This window comes from Phyllopteryx taeniolatus, chromosome 19, assembly GCF_024500385.1.
Source record: "Phyllopteryx taeniolatus isolate TA_2022b chromosome 19, UOR_Ptae_1.2, whole genome shotgun sequence".
Classification (NCBI taxonomy): domain Eukaryota; kingdom Metazoa; phylum Chordata; class Actinopteri; order Syngnathiformes; family Syngnathidae; genus Phyllopteryx; species Phyllopteryx taeniolatus.
Window position 1 is genome coordinate 3042014 of NC_084520.1, and position 15626 is coordinate 3057639.

Sequence of the window (15626 nt, forward strand, 5' to 3'; positions counted from 1 at the left end):
CAGGGAATTGAATCAATTGCAACTGGACGATTCTGTTTGTCTTAGAATATGTTTCACCTCTCATCTGAGCAGGCTTCATCCAACAAGGCTTAGTTAGGAGACACTAGCCAGTGTTTGTGTGGAAAACTCAACTATTTATGCTCCAACTAAGAGGGATCCCCCACACCACAAATGGAATCATTCCTTTGGAATGCAAAAAAGGGGGAGAGCTGTTAAGCCGCCATCCACCAGAGTCGTTGGGTGGAAATTCCCTCAGTTCTTTCAGTTTTTACGTTCAATGACCTTCACCCTATAACTTCTGCATCTCTCCTGGGGTTGTGTTATGTTGTGACGTGGACAGATTTTGCAGGGTCACTTACTTCCCTCGCCACTCTGTAACTCAGGTACACATCAGCTGTCACTGCCACGTCAGTTTTGTGGACAGAAATACTTGTCCTGACACCCTTATGTCTAACTGCCGATCTCTCGTATTCCTGACTGTTGTTAGTTTGGTTGAAGCTTGGGTTGTTTCTGGCCTTTGCTTCACAGCAGACAAAGAAGGCGAATGGGAGAACCTATCAATGATGGGATTGCTCTTTCTCTAGAATTGACTACTTTCTTACAAATAACTCAGCTGCTCAAAACAGTACTTCCAAATTACATCCAATATTAATCAGCACTCATGCTCGAATTTCTCTCTGCCTCTGACTTGAATCAGGCATAATACCTTCTTTAACCTGTCGCTTTAATACTTCTCTACTGAAAGATCCAGAGTTCAATATATTTGTAAGGAAGGAATTGAAAGATTTTCTCGATATGAATGATTCCACAACTATATCTCCATCCTTACTTTGGGAAGCAGGGAAAGCTGTAGTTACAGGTAAAATCATTTCTTACTCTTCCTAAAAGAAAAAAAAACTAACTTACAGAAGAATATGAAATAAATCCGATGGCCCTACTTAGGAACCAACTTTATAATGCTAAACAACAACTTGATAGGGCGGCACGGTGGCCGACTGGTTAGAGCGTCAGCCTCACAGTTCTGAGGTGCGGGGTTCAATCCCCGTCCCCGCCTATGTGGAGTTTGCATGTTCCCCCCGTGCCTGCGTGGGTTTTCTCCGGGCACTCCGGTTTCCTCCCACATCCCAAAAACATGCATTAATTGGAGACTCTAAATTGCCCGTAGGCATGACTGTGAGTGCGAATGGTTGTTTGTTTCGATGTGCCCTGCGATTGGCTGGCAACCAGTTCAGGGTGTACCCCGCCTCCTGCCCGATGACAGCTGGGATAGCCTCCAGCACGCAAGCAACCCTAGTGAGGAGAAGCGGCTCAGAAAATGGATGGATGGATGGAACAACTTGATAGCATATTATTAAAAAAGAACAGCATTCCTACGACAACAGCTAAGATACACTACTTTTGAGCACACTAATACATTGGGAAAATTTCTCACAAACCAACTTAAACGTAACAAAGAAAAAAACCTAATTACAACCATACAAGATTGAAATGACACATTTACTCAATCACCACAGGATATTAATAATATATTCTACAACTGTTACAGTAGCTCATATTCATCTCCCAGAGTGCCGAATAAAAACAACATTAAAACTTTTATCAATAACCTAAACATCCCTCAATTAACTTCAGAAAGTAAACAGTCTTTAGACGCCACATTAACCATGACAGAATTGCATAAGGCCTTATGCTGGGATCAGACTACAAGACAAATTTTGTCTGTCACGATTGCACTATGTCAGACTACTGCCATAAATCTTGCTGTATCTCCGGCAGACAGTGGCAACACTACACGACATGTATTCTGATAGCACCGTACCCCGTCTTTTACGATCACTAAGCTTTAGCTTGTCAAATGAAACACTGTTGGAGAGTCGGAACCAGGAAACATGTCACTGGTCAACGTGACTGGATACACCCATTACCATGGTGATGATAACAACAATGGATTGCGCAAATGTATTGTCTTGTGTTGCGGGAAAAAGGAACAAAAAGAGAAAAAGTCTGATGTCGTCACCGGTCCTCGGGGATGAGTTGTTCAAGAACACCGTGAGGTATTTTCACGTACTTTTAACACAAGACGGCTTGCAGGCAGCCAACATAATGTTATGTACCCTAGCAAGCTAGTGCTAGCACTAACGTTTGTATGTAAACAAGCCGACGTTCTGTCGAATCATGCTCTAAAGCTTCGGTAAACGTGTGAATAAATGTTGACAACAGCGACCAAGTATGTTGACAACGACAAGCACGAGAGGCGAAGCTCCAGTCACAATACGGCATCCTATTGGTTGACTTCGAGGTGCGCTGTCAGAGAGTTGAAAATTTTGAAATTGCATCATGGTGCCATTTTGAAGTTATACATATTAAAACTCTCCGGCTAAAATTTCAGCCCTCTTGTCATGGTCTGTGCCCTGCAGTTCCTTTGTTAGAGCTTGGGTGGCGCTTTGCACCCGTCTCTCTCTTCCCAGTAATCAGCACCCGCTCAGCAGCGCACCTGTTGTCAATCAGCATTCATCATTGCCTACATTTAAGCCTGCCAGATCCAAGATTCCACCGCCAGGGTATTAACGTTCATCCGTGATACACTGGCTCTCTCCTTGCACGTAAGCTACGCTCCTCCCCACAATTGTACTTATCTCCATGTTCCTCTTCGTCCTCAGTGCTCCTTCCGTGCTTCCCGCCTCGCTGTTCTCTCCTGCCACGCCGCCAAGTTCTTCCACCTGCTTATGCCACCGCTTCCTGCACGTTCCTTGTCCCGACAGTCCACCATCATGCCTTGGAGATCCCACTCTGAACTATTAAAAGATAAACCATTCTCCACAACTTCTTCTGCCTCCGTCTGCTTCTGGGTCCAGTCAACCCTGATACAATTGTATCCTGACAGAATACTCTGGCCATCATGGACCCAGCAAACCCAGAGCTGCTAAGAGAAGCACTCACCCACCAACACGCCCCACATTGGAAGACAGGACATTAAAACACCCACTTTCACCAACCATCCCTCTTTCTTCCCAAATGCACATCGGCCACCCTCCCGAGTATTCCTTCAGAGCCCGCACCCTCGGATCAATCCCACCTCCTGTAAAAAGAGCCTCATGTTCTTCCGCCCAAGCCATACTCCGGGGACTTGGGTTCATGGAGCCAATTCCGCTTAAATTGCTCCCTAGTATTCAAACTGCAACCGTTGAGCTACCTTGCTGAACAATCCAAGGTTGCATTTGTCAACAACCTCCTACGCGGAAAAGCTCCTAAATGGGCAACCGCGCTATGGCATAATTTCTCCCCGGTACTCATGTCATTTGACTCCTTTTCCGCCGAGCTTAAAAAGGTCTTCGACCACCCCACTCGACGCCTCCTTACACTCACTCAGGGCTCTAGTTCCGTGGCATCCTATTCTGTTGAATTTAGAATTCTTGTGGGTGAGTGTGGGTGGGATGACGCCGCCCTAAGGGGTATTTTTTTAAAGGGCTTTCGGAGCAGCTCAAGGACGAGCTCGCAGCCAGGGACAAGCCCTCCACACTCGAGGACCTAATTTTGTTTTCCATTCACCGAGACAATCGTTTGTGGGAAAGAGCACGGCAGAGGGGAATAAGAGCTCGTAGATAAGTATCCACCGCGGGCATAGTGCCATTAGCAATTCCGCCGCATCCTGAACTCCCGACCGCCTCCTCATCACCCCCACTGCATTGGGTGAGCCCATGCAACTCGGTAACACCAGATTCGACCCTCAGGAACGTCAGCGCCATTTACAACCAAAGATTGTGTATCTATTGTGGCCAACCAGGCCACTTCATTGCCAGATGCTCCATAAGACCAAAAGACCGGGCTTGCCATAACCTGAGAGCGCCGTGGTGAGCCAAACCAACACCTCCCCGAGTTCTCCCTCCCGTATGACCGTTCCCGCTTGTATTCTTGGTCCCGTTTGCAACACACCAGTAACAGCCCTCATTGACTCCGGCACAGATGATAGTTTTATTCATGAGGGTTTAGCACGTCAGCTCCAACTCCCAAAAATGGTCACAGCCCTAGATGTGTGACTCATCTCCCCTGTCACCCACCAAACAGCTGTGTTTACTCTAATCATCTCAGGTAATTACCGGGAAACCATCCAGCTTTTTGTTATTCCCTCCCCTGTGACTCTGTTAGTCCTCGGAATCCCCTGGCTCATGAAGCACAACCCGCCATCGTTTGGACCCACCTATCGATCACCGGGTAGAGTCCTCACTGCCATTCACATTGTCTGCTTTCTGCCATGCCGCCTTCCTGCAAACCTCAAACATCTGCCACACAGGTCGACCTCTCCCGGGTGCTGGAAGAATATCACGACCTCTCTCCTGTTTTCAGGAAAGATCTTGTCATTTCACTACCCCCTCACCGCCCTTATGACTGTGCGATCGATCTCCTGCCGGGAGCCCCTCTCCCCTCCACCCGACTCTTCAACCTTTCCCGCCCTGAGAAAAAGGCTATGGAGGACTATATCCGTGACTCCCTTGCTTCTGGACTCATCCGGGCCTCTTCTTCCTCCATGGGGGCTGGCTTCTTCTTTGTTGAGAAAAAAGATACCACTCTCCGCCCCTGCATCGATTACCGTGGACTCAATGACATCACCATAAAAAATAAATCTCCATTGCCCCTTATTGACCCCTCATTTGAACCCCTCTGCGACACCCAGATATTCACCAAATTGGATCTACGCAAAGCATACCACCTCATGCGCATTAGAGAAGGGCATGAATGGAAAACTGCTTACAATACCCCCCTTGGACACTTAGAATACCAGGTCATGCCTTTTGGATTAACCAACGCTATTCCTCTCATTAGCCTTACCTACACCAGCTCTCCATTCCAGTGGACCCTGCTGCATCACAAGCCTTCGAGCGCCTAAAAGAATTATTCACAAGCGCCCCCATCCTGAGACACCCCGACCCCTCCCTCAAGTTCTTTGTGGAGGTCGACGCCTCTGACACTGGGGCAGTGGCCGTTCTCCCCCAGCGGAACACCGAATCCTAGAAACTACATCCTTGTGCCTTTTTCTCCAGTCGTCTGTCTCCACCCGAGTGAATTGTGACGTAGGAAGTGGTGAGCGGCTGGCCATCGTCTGGGCATTGGAGGAATGGAGGGCCACTTCTGGTGGCCCAGCCTGGTGAAAGACACCCAGGAGTTTGTCCGAGCCTGCTCCGTCTGTGCCCGAGGGAAGACTTCACAACTGCCCCCAGCTGGTCTGCTGCGCCCCTTACCTGTCCCGAGCCGCCCCTGGTCCCACATTGCCTTGGACTTCGTAACCGGCCTACCTCCCTCTGAAGGTAATACTATCATTCTTCTTATTATTGATCGATTCTCCAAGTATGTCCGTAATCTACCCCTTCCCAAATCACCATCTGCCTTTGAGACCGCTAAACTCCTTGTCAGTCACGTCTTTAAACTCCAGGGAATGCCCATTGACATCGTCTCAGACCGAGGTCCTCAGTTCTCCCAGGTATGGAGGGAGTTCTGTAAGGCGGTGGGCGCAGCAGCCAGTCTGTCTTCTGGGTACCATCCACAGCCCAACGGCCAGACAGAGCGGGCAAATCAGACTCTGGAGTCGGCTCTTCGCTGCGTTGCCACATGCAATCCCACCTCCTGGAGCGCCTTTCTCCCATAGATTGAATATGCTCACAACTCCCTCACCAGCTCCGACACAGGTATGTCTCCTTTAAGGACGTGTTATGGTTTCCAACCTCTGTTGTTTAAGGAACAGGAGCATACGGTGGCGTTTCCCGCGGTGAGGGACCACCATCTCTCAAGATCCATCCGATGCTCTTAGTTAGCCCTGCGGCCCTGAACAACCCCCCCCCCCCCCCCCCCGTGTTATAGATGACCATCTGCCTTCACAGTGTCACTCAACCTTGATGTGAGGCCCAGGGGCAGGGGTTACCAGTTTCTTGTGGACTTGGAGGGGTATGGTCCGGAGGAACACTCCTGGATCTCCCGCAAGCTTATTCTTGATGTCTCCCTGATTAGGGACTTTTACACGGCTCACCCTGGGAAGCCCTACAGCTGTGCCAGAAGATGTCCATTGAGGGGGGGGGGGGGGGGGTTACTGTCATGGTCTGTGCCCTGCAGTACCTTTGTTGGGGCTTGGGTGCCGCTTTGGGCCCCTCTTGCCCTCTCTCTCCCTCTCTCTCTCTTCCCAGTAATCAGTACCAACTCGGCGCACCTGTTGTCAATCAGCATTCAACATTGTCTGCATTTAAGCCTGCCAGAGCCAGGATTCCACCGCCAGAATATTAACGTTCATCTGTGGTACACCGGCTCTCTCCTTGCACGTAAGCTACGCTACTCCCCGCAATTGTACTTATCTCTGTGTTTCCTCTTCATCTTCACTGCTCCTTCCTTGCTCCCCGCCTTGCTGTTCTCTCCAGCCACGCCGCCAAGCTCTTCCACCTGCTCACGCCACCACTTCCCGCACATTCCTTGTCCTGACGGTTCATCATCACGCCTTGGAGATCCCACTCTGAACCCCATTTAAATAAACCATTGTCCACGACTTCTTCCGCCTCCGTCTGCTTCTGGTTCCAGTCAACCCTGATACGATTGTATCGTGACATCTCCAGTCTTTGTTTTTAAATGCTTTGTCTTTGATGAATGAGTGAGCCATCGAAGTCAACAAAAAAGCTATAATTTCTACAGTTGATGCACGAGGGACAAGAAAAATAGAAAACCACTTAACCAAAGCAAAAACAAATGTTTTATCTGGAACATTGAAGCATTGGACTAGACAAGGCATGTGTGATGAGACATGTTGGGAGCTGCTGAAATCATAAGGTGACCTAATAAAAGGGGGGGTCTTTCCCTGTGGTGTAGTGGTGTAGTGTTTCTCCTTGCCAATTGATTCAAGTCATTGGAGGCATGTATAATTGAAGACTAGGATTTCAGTTTTTATTTTATTTAAAAAAAAAAATGTTTTCAATAAAAGACAACACGTTTAACAAGGTCACTGATGGTGTAGTGGTACACTCGCCTGACTTTGGTCCGGGCAGCGTGGCTTCAGTTCCCACTCAGTGACAGTGTGAATGTGAATGGTAGCATAAAAAGCCGTATGATCAAAGTAATGAGTGGAGCTGCCGGTTAATTACTTAATGACTAACTCTAGGATGCAAATATCGTAAAAGTAGGGCTTTAGTAAGTCAACATATGTGTAATAACTGCGTTACTACTAAAAACAACAAATCTGCATTCTTAAAATGATTACGCAAACATCTGTTAAAAGCTTGTAAAACAATGCAGTTGAAATGATACATCTATTGTTAAAACTCAGGAGATGTAAGAAACATAAAAATAGTGTATGAATTGGTAACGTTCTTTCGGTGAAATGATTGAGGTGCGGTCCTTATGTGTGGTTATACGTACGTACGGCAATGCCTTTTTCATGCCAACAACTCAGATACAGGGTGGAGTTTCTTTCTACCCCCTCATGCAAACACACCTCTCCCTGACAGATACCAACACTTTCTTCAAGTGAAAATGACCACTCCAGTTGCATGGAAGGTGGGATTCCTAAAGGCAGATGTACATCCGGCTCTGAAGTTTCTGAGTCAGAGGCCGCACAAAGAGGTACTTATGGACCGCAGATGTAATTTACATTGTTAACCCTCATTAAGTGTCAAAACAATTTTAATTTTTCATCGTGGTGTTAAATCCGCTATGGTTTAAAGATCAGGTAGCATAAAAAGCCGTATGATCAAAGTAATGAGTGGAGCTGCCGGTTAATTACTTAATGACTAACTCTAGGATGCAAATATCGTAAAAGTAGCCCTCTGTGCTGCCGAGCCGCTAGTGGCTTGGCTTTTTGAATTGTGTGTTTTGGGAGAACAACGTTCTTTATGAAATAATGGAGGGGGGGTGGTCCGTAGGTGTGGATATACAAACACCAACGCCTTCTTCACACCCACGGTGTCGTGCTATATAAGCTTCCTCAGAAACGGGATGGAGATTCTTGCCGAGAACACAAGTCAATCTGACAAATACACCATATTTGTTGTTAAAACAATTCCAGCATGAAATATAGGGAGCTCTGATGTATACATTCACCATCACGTACAGTAAGTGTATTTTACCTTAAAGAACAGTGTGACTAAAAATGAAACACAATAAGTGTTTGTTTGGGTGTTGTTTAAGAAAACAAAGTATATATTGCTTAGAGTTACCCCATTTTTGCTGGTAAATGCTGTTTTTTAGTGTTTTAAAGCTGAATTGAAGTATATTTCCAGAAAAATCCTTATTTTAGTTGTCTACCATATACCTTTAATGTTTATGATGAGTTCACAAATGTGTTTGTTTGGAAATGTCAGCCTCCTCAGAGGTCCAGCATGACTCTGAAAATGTATAATTGTTTAATTGACTTAACATATTACCACATATACACAACAAAATTTTGGATAATTAGTTTTGAAACCGCGGCACGGTGGCCGACTGGTTAGAGCGTCAGCCTCACAGTTCTGAGGTGAGGGGTTCAATCTCCGTCCCCGCCTGTGTGGAGAAAACCCACGCAGGCACGGGGAGAACATGCAAACGCCACACAGGCGGGGCCGGGGATTGAAACCCGGTCCTCAGAACTGTGAGGCTGACGCTCTAACCAGTCGACCACCGTGCCGCAGGATAAAAACGATAAAATAAAATGAGATAAAAACTACATAAAATGAAGTAGGTAAAATCAACATAAAATAAAATGCATTGCCCACACAACACATATACATCACGCTAATTGGTGTTAAAAGCCAGAGTAAAAAGATGGGTTTTAAGCAAGGATTTAAAATGACACAGTGAATGGGTTTTAAGCAAGGATTTAAAATGACACAGTGATTAGGCTTGTCTGATGTGGAGTGGCAAAATCATTCCACAGTTTTGGAGCTGCAACAGCAAACGCTCGTTCAACTCTAAGTTTAAGCCTGGCTCTGGGCTCTGTCAAAAGCAGATGGTCAGATGACCTGAGTGAGAGCCTGGGAATGTAGGGGTGCAGCAGCTCAGAGAGGTACGATGGGGCAACGCCATTCAAGGCTTTAAAAGCAAATAAAAGAATTTCAAAATGAATCCTAAAACGAACAGGCAGCCAGTGGAGTTAAACTAAAATAGTTTATATATGCTCATACTTTCTTGTGCCATTTAAAAGACGAGCCGCAGCATTTTGAACCAGTTGCAGACGAGCAATGGAGGTACCACTAACCCCCATATATAGTGCATTGCAGTAATCCAGCCGAGTGGTCACAAAGGTGTGGATTACTATTTCAAAGTGCTGTTTCTCAAGGACCGGTTTGATTTTTGCGGGCTGCCTTAACTGGAAAAAGCTAGATTTAAACACTGCTTTAATTTGCGTGTCAAATTTAAGATCAGATTCCACTTTTAGACCCAGGTTGTTAATGATGGACTTTTGATATTGTGCTAATCAACTGGGGGTCAAAGAAGTGCCATCAAAGACTATAACCTGTCATTTTTCATTAAAATTTAAAAAGTTAAGAGACATCCAGGCCTTAATATCATGTAACCACTCTAGCAATGGCTTAGCATAGTAAGAGTCTGACTTTATAAGGAGGGCATAGATCTGACTGTCATTTGCATAGCAATGAAAAGAAATACCATGTTTCCTGAGTATTGAGCCGAGTGGGAGTAAATACAGGGAAAATAAGAGAGGGCCAAGCACAGAACCCTGTGGCACCCCATAATAAAAGGGAGCAATGGAGGACACAGAGTCAGCAAGGCTAACACAAAAGGTTCGTTGAGACAGGTAGGACCTGAACCATTCAAGTGCTGTACCGCTGATGCCCACCCACTGATCCAAACGAGTAATCAGGATGTCATGGTCCACTGTATCAAAAGCTCCAGTCAGATCTAAAAGTACTAGGACAACACAATGACCAGAGTCAGTAGCTAAAAAGATGTCATTAAAAACTTAAAAGCGCTGATTCGGTGCTGTGCAATGTTTTGAAACCAGATTGGAAAAGATCAATAATATTTGGTTTATTAATAAACTCCATAAACTGGGAATAGACAGTCTTTTCCAAGATTTTAATAAGGAAAAGCAATTTGGAGATAGGCCTAAAATTTGCCAAAACAGTGGGAATCCAGGCCAGGTTTTTTTTTTTAACAAAGGTCGCACAACGGCATGTTTAAAATGAATGGGTACCACTCCTGCAGACAGACTACTATTAATAACTGCAGTAAACAATGGCCCAATAGAAGGGAAAACTTCCTTAAAAAGTCAGGGAGGTACAATATCACTTGGTGAACCTGAGGGCTTTCCACTTTCTCTCAGCTCCTCGACAAGCCTGTCTGGTAGCACGGGTTGTTTCATTCACCCAGGGCTCAGCCTCCGTTTACGTTTTAGTTTTTTACCTTCTAGTTTTTAATGGAGCCGCGATGTCCATAGCAGTGTGACAGATGTCGAGGAACCAAGAGTTCAGAGCCTCAGTATCCTTATACACACTTACAGGTATAATGCATTTTTGACTAAAGGCAGTCCCATACTGTCATGTTCCCACCTCCGAAAAGTAGGCCGCAGCAGTGGAAGAGTTAATAACTCGACATCTGCGAGCGGTAGTGTGAGGTTTGACTGCTTGACAGCAAACAGCAGCTTCAAACAGTACAGGCATATGATCAGAGAAAAAAAGCATCACAGATCTCCAGATTAGAAACCAACAAACTGTAGGATAAAACAAATTCAAGTGTGTGACCACGTTCATGTGTAGGCCCAATTACAGACTAGACAAGATTAAAAGAGCTAATGATGTTTAGAAAGTCACTCCCAAATGGGTTCTTGGGGCAACACACGTGAATATTACAATCACCAACAATAACAACCCGGTCATTATTTAGGCGTAATATCCGCTAAGAACATAGAAAAGTCTGTTATAGAGTCTTTGTTATATTTAGGAGGCCGATAAACCACCGCATACAACACCGTGTGAATGCCCCAGTTCAAACAGACTCACTTCAAAGCTGGTAGGGGTTGACAGTGATTTCTGTTTGCATTTTAAATCACTCTTAAAAACAGTCGCAATTCCTCCACCTCGGCCAGATGTCCGGGGAGAATTGAAATAGCAGCACTCGTCAGGTAACAGTTCTGTAATGAGACAGGACTCACCAGCACTCAGCCAGGTCTTGGCGATGAAGAGGAAGTTCCTTGGAATTACAGTCTCTCAGGACCTGAAGTGGGAGACCAACATCAACTCCATCCTCAAAAAGGCCCAGTAGAGGATGTACTTCCTGCAGCTTCTGAGTAAGCACGGCTTGCTACAACGAGCTGTTGAGGCAGTTCTACACAGCAGTCACCGAATCAGTCTTGTGTTCATCCATCACAGTCTGGTTTGGTGCTGCCACAAAAAAGGACACACTCCGACTGCAACAGACAATCAAAACTGCTGAAAAAAAATTGTCCGTACCCCCCTACCTGCCCTTGAGGACTTGCACGCTGCCAGAACTAAGACAAGAGCATGCAAAATCCTCTTGGACAGCCTGGTCACCTTGGATATCCTTGTCACCACCTCTTCCAGCTCTAAAGTGCTAGAGGACTTTTTATTGTCAAAAAATAAAAACATTTTTAAAAATGTATCGGCATTACCACATTACTGGTAACCTTTCATTGCTCAGTGACTTTTCCCTACTGTGTTTTTATGTCACAAAAGTGTTTTCTGTCAAATGGCTGTCTGTTGTAATACTAGAGCGGCTGCTCCCAGCCCTCCAGAAGGTTACTCAGCTGAGGAGTGGTCTGATTGAAGTAAGATTGGCGCATCATAGTGGCCATTAATAACTAGGCATATCGCTCTCGACGACGACTTAATCTCGCCCCTCAGTTGAAATACTAAACCCATTGTGTAAGACGTGAGGATCAACGGGGGCTTTTAACCCTGCAAACAGAGAGTATGTTTGGGTTTCTTTGTACCGGGAAAACTAGTATAAGTCCTTTTGAGGCCTTGGCATAATGAAGATTTAACATTGATGAAGACCAGTGACAAACTGTTGGTAGAATTGTTTTGATTTACTTGAAAGTTTGTCTTCATTTGCTTGTTCATTGTTACTTGAAGATTAGGAGCTGAGATGCCTGTGCTGCTTTTTTGCAAGCCTTTTTTTGGGTTGCAGTCATCAAAATACTAATCATACTGAAATGTTGGCCTGACGTTTTTGTGCCTGTTTATTAGATATGTAAATTATTGGCGTTCTTTGTTTTTAAATGGGAACTGTTTTAATAGTTGAGATGTGTGTTTAAAAAGCATTTTGTATTTCCGTGTTTTGGGGAATACATTTATACTTGTTCATGCAATGTTGACCTTTAGTAGGATTAAAAATATTAATTCGTGGTACAGGCAGATGTTAGTTTTTTCATGGAAAACAAAACATATTTGAAAAGCCACAAATGTGAAAAGGAAAACGAAAGGTCCTATTTCAGTATTGTTTGACAGCTGTGATACGGAGTGGTTGTCGCATCCGCCTTATAGTTTGTGGCCGTGGGTTCTAATCCGGGCTCCGGCGTTCCTCTGGAGTTTGCATGTTCTCCCCATGCTTGAGTGGGTTTTCTCTGCGTACTCTGGCTTTCTCCCACAGTTAAAAAAAATGCATTGTTGCATTGAAATTAGTTAATTGAAAACACAAAATTCTCCGTAGGCGTGGATTAGAGTGTGATATTAATGCTCGTTTGTTTATATGTGTGACTGCATAATCGCTACTTGTGTGGGGTGCTTTCGTGTCTTCATCAGTTCATGCGGTTCTTTCAGAACGGAATGACTGCATAATCTTTGTGTGTTAATGTGATATATGTGTGTCAATTACATTTGGCCATATTTGTGGGTGAAATATGATTGTGGTAATAGTGCGAAGTGCCGGACGGGTATTACCGCTGTTGCTAAATTTAGATTGTAATCGGGTGTGATGTAGCAATGTAGTAATGGCGTAGTATTTATTTTTCAAGGACGCTCATGTTCCTGGCTCATGAAAAGGGGTTAGGCTGACTGTCTCACCACCATCTGGCATCTTAGCAGGGGAAAGCAGTTCACTGTTAACACTCTGTATAGTGGGGATGGTGCGCTGCTGATCCCAACTCAGAACGTTGAGAGTAGGTGGGCTAAATATTTCGAAGACCTCTCAGTTGCACTGACATCCATGCATGACATGAGAAAGCAGAATCTGTAGACTTTAAGGTGGGTTCTTCTTCAACCCCAATTCCAATGAAGTTGGGACATTGTGTTAAGCATAAATAAAAACAGAATACAATGATTTGCAAATCATTTTCAACCTATATTCAATTGAATACACTACAAATACAATATATTTAATGTTCACACTGTTAAACTTGATTGTTTTTAGTAAATAATCATTAACTTAGAATTTTATGGCTGCAACACGTTCCAAAAAAGCTGGGATAGGTGGCAAAAAAGACTGAGAAAGTTGAGGAATGCTCATCAAACACTTGTTTGGAACATCCCACAGGTGAACAGGCTAATTGGGAACAGGTGGGTCCCATGATTGGGTAGAAAAGGAGCTCAGTCATTCACAAGTTAAGATGGGGCGAGGTTCACCTCTTTATTAACAAGCGCATGAGAAAATATTCGAACAGTTTAAGGACAATGTTCCTCAACGTACAATTGCAAGGAATTTAGGGATTTCATCATCTACGGTCCATAATATCATCAAAAGGTTCAGAGTTTATATATTTGATATATTTTCTCACCGCCTTGCAACGTTTGCTACTGGTGCTTGCGAGAGCATCCCCGGCGCTCCTTCAGTAGCCACTGTTAGTACATGCGCTTGGCTCGCTCTTGTCCTCCTCAGTTATTGTGCCTTTGTTACACATCTGATACACACTTTTCTTTGCATACTGAAGTTTGTTCAAACTCTTCATTTTTTCATTCAGCAATCAACCCTCTTGCTTGGACAGCCTAGTACTGCCATGTCCAAGGTTGTCAAATGTTAGCTTACCTGCGACTATCCTGAAGCACTTACAAAGTAAAAAGTCTTAATTTTATTTTTATCTTCCTTCATTTTCTTGCCCTTGTTTTATATTACCATTCTGTTTTATGCATGCATTTAATATTTTTTTACATTTATCATGTTTCACATTTGTATTTGTTAATATACAGTTTTTAATTAAATTATTCCTCTATATACCACTAAGACGGAGCCTCACGTACACTTTAAAAAATACTGCACTACATGAGACTGGTGGAACTTCAATTTGGTCGTCTTTCAAAACTTGATTCTGACTTTTTTTTTTTTTTTAGATAATTTTTTGGGGGAATAACTGTTCCACAGACCAAACTATCACCATCATAAAAACCTAAATACAAATACAAAGTAACATTATGCGTTGTGATATGCAGGAGTTGACAACGTACTTGGACACTACAGTAGTCCTTTCCACTGATAATGTGAGTCCGCTGATTTCACAGTAACTTACAATGGACATTTTTGTCTCTTAACACCATCGTCCTTTCAGAATTAAGTGTCACTACAAGCCCAAGGAAAAAGCAAAACACAAAGAGTTAATGTGGGCCCTTTGGTGCGCTGAAATTCAGTTGACAGAGATGTCTATTTTTTTTTTTGTCAAGGACAATCACACATCAAAGACATCAGCTCACAACAGCTGTGTGCACAACCGAGGAATATTGAGGTGCACTGTTGACTTGCGAGACATGATGCATGATTTTTTTTTGCTTTGTTTGTCCATTCATCCATCCATTTTCTTTACCGCTTATCTTGTTTTTACAAAAATGTGTGATAATGCCAACTTTTAGAGGATGCAAGCATTAAAGGATCGTCTTTGTGGGTAGTAGATGGGGACGTATTTGGCCTAATCCGTTCTCCCCGAAAGAGGATTTTCTGTTTTCAAAATAAAATATTCAAATGTGTATCAGAAAGAAACTCAGCACCATCTTCTGATAACTACTTTTTGTTCTATTCCTATTATTTAATGCAGGTGGCTGAAACATCTAACAGTTTCCTGAATCGATTGCTAAACAGAGACAGCATCACAAGAGTAACATATAAAAGTAAGTGGATGTTTGTCTTAACATACAATACATATTAGCTTTCAGATGTTTGTTTTTCTGAGATTTTTTTCAGTGAACACTTAAATATTTTTTCTTTTTCATTGTTATGCAAATTCAAAGTGACTCTTTGACTTCTCCAAGAGTAGATTGGTAAGATTACAAAGACCAGAGCTAGAAGGCTTACTGTTGATATGGCAAAAGAATCATATAAACCAGCTGCCAAAGTACTGCGCTGCCTTGAGATACAAGTTTAATTTGTGCCGTATCCACACTAGTAACCAGTGTTGGGAAAATTACTTTGGAAATGTAAGTTGGTTACTTTTACAAGTTACCCTGTTGAAAAAGTAATAGTAGTGTAACTATTTCAATTACTTTCTCAAAGTAATATAATAATAATAATAATATTTTCGATAATTTAAATTTCGATTTATTTTCTTAATTTTTAATAAATACTCTCAACTATTAACCATTTTCACATTTTAAGACCTGATAGTGTTAAAACCTTTCAGCTGTACTTAAGACTACAGAAAGACTGACAAAAAAACTATCTATACAGCTGTAGCGTATATATGTCAAGTAAGAATGTAATTAATTTAGGAGAAAGTAATAAGC

General features: G+C 43.6%; 1 protein-coding gene across 15 annotated transcripts in view; it reads left to right on the forward strand.

Annotated features, from left to right (window-relative positions):
• ca10a (carbonic anhydrase Xa) overlaps positions 1-15626 on the forward strand; it is a 176190-nt gene that overhangs the window by 98121 nt on the left and 62443 nt on the right. For 12 of the 15 annotated variants that reach the window (XM_061755757.1, XM_061755761.1, XM_061755764.1 and 9 more), the window contains one exon: positions 14942-15014. In XM_061755757.1, coding sequence (XP_061611741.1) covers positions 14942-15014 — 73 coding nt within the window. Of the gene's footprint in view, positions 1-2660; positions 6306-7478; positions 7594-14941; positions 15015-15626 lie in introns of those variants that run through there. The other 3 variants (XR_009785618.1, XR_009785620.1, XR_009785619.1) reach the window with 2 other exon arrangements.